The sequence below is a fragment of the Rana temporaria genome, chromosome 2 (assembly GCF_905171775.1).
Source record: "Rana temporaria chromosome 2, aRanTem1.1, whole genome shotgun sequence".
Lineage (NCBI taxonomy): Eukaryota > Metazoa > Chordata > Amphibia > Anura > Ranidae > Rana > Rana temporaria.
This window is the reverse complement of record NC_053490.1, coordinates 1,333,129-1,342,227: the sequence shown is the minus strand read 5'-3', so window position 1 is coordinate 1,342,227 and position 9,099 is coordinate 1,333,129. Positions and strand designations below refer to the sequence as shown.

Below are 9,099 nucleotides of genomic sequence, written 5' to 3'. Positions count from 1 at the left end.
TAAATCCATACCAGACCCTTATCCGAGCCTGCAACCTGGCAGGACGCAGGAAAAAGGAGGGGACAAGAGAGCGCTCCCCCCTCCTGAACCGTACCAGGCCACATGCCCTCAACATGGGGAGGATACTTTGGGGTCTGTCCCCATGTTGATGGGGACAAGGACCTCATCCCCACAACCCTTGCCCGGTGGTTGCAGGGGGCTTATCGGAATCTGGAAGCCCCCTTTAACAAAGGGACCCCCATATCCTGACCCCCCCCTATGTGAATTGGCAACAGATACATTGTACCCCTACCATTTCACCAAAAAAGTGCCAGAAATTGTAAACAAGACAGGAGACACTTTGGGACGAGTCCTTTATTAAAAAATGGAGGTGGAACTGTTGCTTTTTTTCTGATCGGGTGGTGCCAGACGGATTTACTTTGCTGGATAATAAAGGATTTGTCCCGAAGTGTCTCCTGTCTTTTTTACAATTTTGGACATCCTTGGTAATAAATAAGATGTTGAAAGAAAAAAAAGTACCAAGAAACGTAGGAGACCAGGTACAGGTTGGTATTTTATTGTGATACAAACTTTCAATCTTTATTTGTAACAAAGTAGCAGAGTCACGATCCGGTGTCTGATCGGTTTGGTCCTTATTCCGTATATCAGAGGGTTGACGAAGGCCGGCAGCATCAGGTAGACATTGGCCAGCAGAATGATGACATATAAGGGGACAGACTTGGCAAACCTCTGGACCACGGCGGAGAGGACAATGGTGAGGCAGAAGACGAGGAAGACGCTGATATGGGAGGTGCAGGTACTGAGGGCCTTCAGCCGGGCCTCTGTGGATTTGAGGTGAAATACAGCGTGAAGGATGAAAACATAGGACAAGGCTATCAAGGACAAGTCTACACCCACTATAGCAAGAGACCCCACTAATCCATAAGTAGTGTTAAGGGTGGAGTCAGAGCACGCCAATTTCACCGTCGAATAGTGATCGCAAAAAGAGTGATAAATGACGTTATTGCCGCACAAAGATAATCTTCTGTAAAGGGTCGATAAGGGCATCGCATAGGCAACTCCCCTACACAGGCAACACAAACTCATGGCTAAAATCACCCGATTGGTCAGAATAGACGTGTACCGCAGAGGGTGGCAGATGGCAGCGTAGCGGTCGAACGCCATGGCGAGCAGTATGGAAGACTCGATGCAGGTGAAGGAGTTGGTGAAGAACATTTGGGTCAGGCAGGCCTCGTAGTAAATTTCTTTGGAGTCGAACCAAAGGATGGCCAACACCTTGGGCGTGGTGGTGCTGGTGACCACGAGGTCTATGGAGGAGAGCATGGAGAGGAAGAGGTACATGGGCTCGTGGAGGTTCCGGTCCAGTCTGATGATGAACAGGAGAGTCAAGTTTCCGATCAGCGAGATCGCGTACATCAAGAAGAAGATGAAGCCTAGGGAGACGTAGGAGGTTTCCAGACCAGGAATTCCAAGAAGTATAAAATGCGTAGGGCGGGAGAACGTCATGTTCAACATTTCTTGTGGCCGACTTTATTCACCTGAAAGAAACAGAAACACGAGAGGTGAAAATGTTTTAGATTGTATCATTTTTTAACTTGGAGACACGAAATTAGATAAAAGTTTAATAAACAAGCCAGGAAAACTGAGAAGTTAAGCCTACTCCTCCTCCGATACCTTCTGCAAAGCCATTGGGCGATGGGCAGAGGCGGGAGGAAATCGGATGAAGCAGATCTACCAGGAAAATAAAGATGGGTGTTCATGGAAACACATGGATGATATCTGATCAATATCTGGCCATTGTGCTTGCTCCTTGCCGTGCCGAGGTCCACACAACATATTGTACATTATTTTAGTTTAATATTCACACTGGAGGGCAACAGACCTTTGCTGATCGTATATCAGAAGAAAATTATGTTTGCACAAATATCTAAGGACAAAAGTCTGATTGTGCGATTATATTTGTTTTGTGGAAGCTGGTGCACAGCAGGGCATTTCTTTTCAGTGGGAACGTGAAGGAAAGGAGTTCCAGCACCTCCAGCACTAAATGTATGTAATGGAAAGGGGTGCAGGGGTGTCCTGGAGGGTCTATTGATGCTGACTGCTGGGGATCTATTGAGGGGAGGGATATATTGTTGTGGAGGGTCTATTGTTGTTGGGGAGATCTATTGTTAGTGGTGGGGGTCAACTGTTGCTGGGAGGGATCTACTATTTAGAGAGGGGTCTATTGTTGCTGGCTGCTGTTCTCTATACTCCTCTCCTTCTTCTATGTTCTCTACACTCCTCTCCTTCTTCTATGTTCTCTATACTCCTCTCCTCTCGAGAAGAGCTCGGGAAACCAGTTAGGTCTTTAGTAAGGCCTCAGTGGAACATGTGGGCATAACAGAAGTAGACAAGAAAAGTAATCTTTGGGTTATGAACGTCAGTGCATTACAGAGAGGTGGCCCTCAGGATCATTGCACTGTATATCGATGTAGCGTTACCCCCTAGTGCAGGGGGGTCTCCAAACTACGGCCCTCTAGCTGTTCAGGAACTACAATTCCCATCATCCTTGTGAATGTCAGTGTGTTGCAATGCCTCATGGGATGTGTAGTTCTACAACAGCTGGAGGGCCGTAGTTTGAGGATCCCTGCCCTAGAGGGCCGCTTAATACATTTTCGGGCCCTGCCGTTACCCCACCTTTCACCGTCCCAGTACGAAGAGTATATGATAAGAAATGTAGAGGAACTCCACGCCAAATTTTAAATAAAAAACTGCCATGGGTTCCCCCTCCAAGAGCATACCAGGCCCTTATCCGAGCATGCAACCCAGTCGGTCAGGAAAGGGGGTGGGGAGGAGCGAGCGCCCCCCCCCTCCTGAACCGTACCAGGCCACATGCACTCAACCTGGTGGGGTAGGTTCTGTGGGGCAGCCCCCCACCCCCAAAGCAACGATTTATATAGGCCTAAAAGCACCATTCTATCCGTCCCTGTGAAAGGGGCCTTAGCGATCGGTGGAAACTCCTGGATAATCCTCTGCCACAGGATTGTTTAGCCAGTTAGTTGTAAAACAGCTGCACAGTACCAGAAACTTTAAGCCATCTGGCGGGTACTGTGAGAGTAGATAAACTTAAGTGCATCCTCCAAACGGGACACTAGGCCCTTCCTAAGGAACCAGCCTTCAGCCCGGGTCTCTCCAGCAAGGGTCCTCCCCTGGAATCTTCTCAGTTTGCTTGGCTTCTTCCTAGGGTGACCACAATTCCAAGCCATACTTCTTCCGCGCAGGCAAGACAGCACAGGACCACTTCCAGTTAAGTAGACCCCAGACAAACTTCTGGGCGTACTTGCAGCAACACAGCCTCGGGCAAGCAGACCCCAAGATCAGAAGAGAGAGCGGCACAGCCTCTGGCCAGGAGGGTCATGAGGGAAGAGAGAGATGCCCTGTGCCCATGCCTCACTGTGCCCATGCCTCACTGTGCCCATGCCTCACTGTGTCCATGCCTCACTGTGCCCATGCCTCACTGTGCCCATGCCTCACTGTGTCCATGCCTCACTGTGCCCATGACTAGACTGACGTTTAACATGGGAGTCTATGGAAGGGTTGCCCGGGTTTGAAAAATCGGTGCTCCCCAGCCGTAGGTCCCCCAGACAACAAACTTTGCACACTTGTAGGGGAGAAATGGAGCTACATGTGTGCCAAGTTCCAGGTCCACGGAACCTATGACCGTCCGGTACCGGCTCCCCAAAATCACAGGAGAAATTACCGTTTAACATGGGGGTCTATGGAAGGGGTGCCCAGATTTGAAAAATCGGTGCTCCCCGGCTGTAGGTCCCCCAGACAACAACCTTGTAGGGGAGAAATGGAGATACATGTGTGCCAAGTTCCGGGTCCACGGGACTATGACCGGCCGGTACCGGCTCCCCATGTCGTAGCAATAATACGCTTTTCCTCTAGCAAAATAATTTCCTTGCGCTTAAAAGCACAAGGATAGCTCTCTTATATAATGCCGGGGTCAGCGCTGGAGAATCTCTTAGTAACACAGACACAGATGCTGGTATCACATGGAGCTTAGCAGAGTCCTCCTGTAGGATTGCCAGCTCTCTTTATTTATGTCAATTTGAGTAACAAAAGAAGGTGGTGGCTTCACAAAACAGCCAATCAGACATGTTTGTATACTTTCAAAAGAACCAATCACAGACATGTGATTCAAACAAATGCTTACTAGTGGTTTGTGCAAATGGCTGCGGGCAGTGACCATGCTCTGTGAGAGACAAAGGAATCAACAAAACATGGCTACTGCCCAGAGCCATGTGCAAACCAAACCAAAGCCAATGTTGCAAAACCATACTTAAATCATGGATCACAACCATAATTCTTGTATAATTATGCTACAGTTTCCAGGTACGCAGATCTGTCCACTCGGAGTAATTTAATGCAGTCGGCAAGAAGTGGCCAGTCCCTTGCTGAGGCATAAATTAACGTCCCTAAAAGGAGCTCGCAAATCTGCTGTGTCCATGAAAAGGTGTTTGCGCCAAAGGCCTTCCATCAACGTCTGTATGCGTGCATTCGCTCACCTGAGCGCATTACAGCAAAACCGACACTGGGGGGACATCTGACAACTTACATTTATAGAATTTTCCACAACAGGCAAAATCACCGGAGAAATTACCGTTTAACATGGGGGTCTATGGAAGGGGTGCCCAGATTTGAAAAATCGGTGTTCCCCGGCCAAAGGTCCCCCCGGACAACAAACTTCCTAGAGGAAGAGTGGGGCTAGATGTGTGCCAAGTAGGCCGGTACCGGGACCCCAAACTCCGGGAGATCAGGCGCAAAAAGCTGAGTATAAGCCGAGGGGGGCATTTTCAGCACAAAAAAAATGTGCTGAAAACTCGGCTTATACTCCAGTATATACGGTATTTACAATTTAGACTAAATTCCATTAAATACTACAAATTGGGGTGTGCAGCATCCACAACTCACGTATATGTCTTATGTATTCTAACTAAATTTACGGCATAGCCCTTGCCGTAGGTCCCCCAACTTTGCACACTTGTAGAAGAGAACTGGGTCTACATGTGTGCCGGTACTGGGTCCCCCAATTAGACTTCCTGTTTAACATGGGAGTCTATGGAAAACTGAAATCTGACTGCTTCCTCTCTGTGTCATACGGCCTGGAAAGACAGCTGAAGTCTTTTCTCTTCCTTCTTGCAAGATAGAAGCACTCCTCCCCAAGATAAGTGATTGTACACCGGGGCTGGCAGGCTGATGCACAAGCTCATCTGACCTCCTTAAAACTGAGGTCTAACTATTTGGTAATAGTCCGTGGCCCGTATTCAGATAGGAGATACGCTGTCGTATCTCTGAGTGCGGCCCGTCGTATCTATGCGCCTGATTCATAGAATCAGTTACGCATAGATATCCCTAAGATCTGGCTGGCGTAAGGGTCTTACATTGTCGTATCTTAGGCGGCATGTTTACGGTGGCCGCTAGGTGGCGCTTCCGTATAGTTACGCGAGGAATATGCTAATTACGCCGATTCAGAAACGTACGTCCGGCCGGTGCATTTTTTTACGTCGTTTACCTTCCGCTTATTCCGGTGTAAAGTTACCCCTGCTATATGAGGCGTAGCTAATGTTAAGTATGGACGTCGTTCCCGTGCCGAGTTTTGAAAATTTTACGTTGTTTGCGTAAGTTGTTCGCAAATAGGGCTGTACGTAAGTTACGTTCATATCTAAAGCAATGACAACTTGCGGCGTAATTTCGAGCATGCGCACTGGGATTTTTTTTCACGAACGGCGCATGTGCCATTCACAAAAAACGTAAAATACGCGGGGTCATCTGAAATTTAAATAAAACACGCCCACAACATCCCCATTTGAATTAGGCGGGCTTACGCCGGCCCACATACGTTACGCCGCCGTAACTAAGGGCGCAAGTTCTTTCTGAATACGGAACTTGCGCCCTAATTTACGGCGGCGTAACGTATCTGAGATACATTACGCCCGCAGAAAGATACACTCATCTTTCTGAATCCGGCCCAGTATTTTTATTTCTTCAATTGAATATAAGGATGCAAGTTTCTTCATGTTGGGTTAAAGTCTGCAGCGATTAATGAACTTTTTCTTGGAAATATCTGGTGGTCAAGATTTTGATATATATATATTTTCTGAGGACTTTGATGTTTCAATTATCCATATACAGTATATTGTTTATTTGTTTGGGTTTAATATTTTTGTTCACCTGGTCTAGGGTATTTTTTCAACACACCCGTTATTTTATTAATTTATGGTTTGATACATTGTTATTCACTCCGTTGTGATTGCACAATTTTTAAAGATTGGGGTTGCGCGCTTATTTCTTTTTGTATGTATGTCCTTGAAGTTTAAGTATTTGAGCTTTTAATAGGCATCAGCATCCCCTTTTTATTTTTTTTTACATTCATTTTCTCACTCATATTTTTTACATCTTTTTCCTCTATTTAAGAGGTCATATATCAATATTTTTTTGAATTGTGAGTGGGTTTAGCGCAGAGTTTTTTCCTTTTTTATTTTTAGTCTATGGATAAGGTGCCCAATTTTGAAAAATCAATGCTCCCTGGCCGTAGGTCCCCCAGATATCAACCTTGGCACACATGTAGCCCCACTCCTCCTCTACAAGTGTGCAAAGTTTACTGTCTGGGGGACCTACGGCCGGGGAAGAAACAAGTTTTTAAATTCGGGCACCCCTTCCATAGACTTCCATGTTAAACGGTCATTTCTCAGGTAAATTAGGGGACCCGGTACCGGCCGGCCGTAGGTCTCCTGAACCCGAAGCTTGGCACACGTGTAGCCCCAGTTCTCCTCTACAAGTGTGCAAATTTTGCTGTCTGGGGGACCTACGGCCAGGGAGCACCAATTTTTCAATGCCGGGCAACCCTTCCATAGACTCCCATGTTAAACGTAAGTCTAGTCAGGGGCACAGTGAGGCATGGGCACAGTGAGGCAAAGTGAGTGACAGTGAGGCATGGGCACAGTGAGACACAGTGAGGCATGGGCACAGTGAGACACAGTGAGGCATGGACACAGTGAGACACAGTGAGGCATGGACACAGTGAGGCATGGACACAGTGAGGCACAGTGAGGCATGGACACAGTGAGGCATTGACACAGTGAGGCACAGTGAGGCATGGACACAGTGAGACACAGTGAGGCATGGACACAGTGAGACACGGTGAGGCATGGACACAGTGAGGCATGGACACAGTGAGACATGGACACAGTGAGACACGGTGAGGCATGGGCACAGTGAGACACGGTGAGGCATGGGCACAGTGAGACACGGTAAGGCATGGGCACAGTGAGACACAGTGAGGCATGCAGATGGACACCCTAGGCTTATACTTGAGTCAAAGTTTTCCCATTTTTTGTGGTAAAATGAGGTGCCTCGGTTTATACTCGAGTATTCACGGTATATTTATTTACTGAACCATATGGTTGCATTTGGTTTATTGTCCAGCACTACACTTTTATTGTCTTCTATTTTCAACAGGCTTATTTATCAAAGCTATACTCGCTTCTTTAGGGATCTTGACCACCGTGACCGAGAAAATAATAATAAAAATAAATATAATAATAATAATAATAATAATAATAATAATAATAATAATAATAATAATAATATAAAATATTAAAAACAATAATAATATAAAATAACAATGATAATAATAATAATAATAATAACAATGATAATAATAATAATAATAATAATAATAATAATAATAATAATAATAATAATAATAATAAAATACATACAATAATAATAATCATATAAAATAACAATAATGATAATAAAAAATGTAAAATAATAAATATAATATCATATAAAATAATAGAGGACACGAGAGAGGGAGATCCTATGTTTATGAATATAATTATTTGTTACAGATAAGCGAATGTAAAATGGATTAATAATAATAATTTTGTATATTAGTAATGATAGGGAGGGGTGATGATCTCTTGTCCTGTATCCTGGGGTGGAAAGGGTGGATAGACTCACCGCACTGCGGAGGACAACTCGATACCGCGGCGATCTCTGACCTCCGGTGATTTGGTGTCTGGAGTTTATAAAGTCATCGGACTCTCCTGGGTCTCCCTCACTTCGTATTCTGGGACCAATTCCACCTCATAATATAATATGATTGCAAACTATTGTTTACCTGAGAAAGTCATTTAAATGATGAAAACCAATAAAAGGCAGACACATATATTTATTATACTGTATACATAATATATACATATCTATCTATCTTGTGTGTATATTTAAAAAAAGATATATAATAACAATCAGAATAACAATAACATTAATAATAATCATAATAATACTATTATAATTATTATTATTATTATTATTATTATTATTATTATTATTATTATAGTTTTTATTATTAATATTATTATAATTATATAAAATCTATAAAATATATAAAAACATGTGTAAATTACGCCGGCGTAACGTAAATTCCTAGGCGTAAGCCGGCGTAATTGAAAGTAGGAAGGAAGTGGGCGTGTTCCATTGAAATGAGCCGTGACCCCATGCAAATGAAGAGCCGAACGGACGGCGCATGCGCAGTGACGCTGACTATGGTCAGAGCCTCTCTGCGCATGCTCACAATCATGCCCGGCGTAATCAGTGAGATAGGAACTAGGCCCGGCGTAATTAGTGAGATACGCCCAGGGCATAAATACGCCCAGACATGCGCCCGTCCAGTGCAAAAGTACATCCTCTTGTTTCCCCCCCTGAAGCAAGGTGCTTTTGTCCTTTTAGGTGCTTTTGAAAGTTTTTGAGCCATGTCTGCTCCAGCAGCACGGAAGAAGAGGAAGCTTAATGTTTCCCCACAGGAGAGGGCGGTTATTATCAGGGCCATGGCCCAGTATGATAGGTATCTCCATGGGGAAGAGAGTGCCAACACCACCCTGGCCAGGAGGAAGGAGATCCGGGCGCAGATTGCTGATGATGTGAATGCTTTGGGAAGTGAGGCCAGGACCCCCAATGACATTTTAAAAAAGATCAAACGATCTGCGGCGCCTGGTCAAAGGTAAGCTGGCCAGGATGACCACTCATGCCAGGGGCACTGGAGGGGGACCA

General features: G+C 45.2%; 1 protein-coding gene across 1 annotated transcript; it reads right to left on the bottom strand.

Moving 5' to 3' along the window:
• Positions 1-540: 540 nt before the first annotated feature.
• On the bottom strand, positions 541-1,533 carry LOC120928448 (olfactory receptor 52K2-like). Its single transcript, XM_040339548.1, has one exon. The coding sequence runs from the start codon at positions 1,513-1,515 to the stop codon at positions 580-582; it is 936 nt and encodes a 311-aa protein (XP_040195482.1). The 5' UTR covers positions 1,516-1,533; the 3' UTR covers positions 541-579.
• Between the last annotated feature and the right edge of the window lie 7,566 nt (positions 1,534-9,099).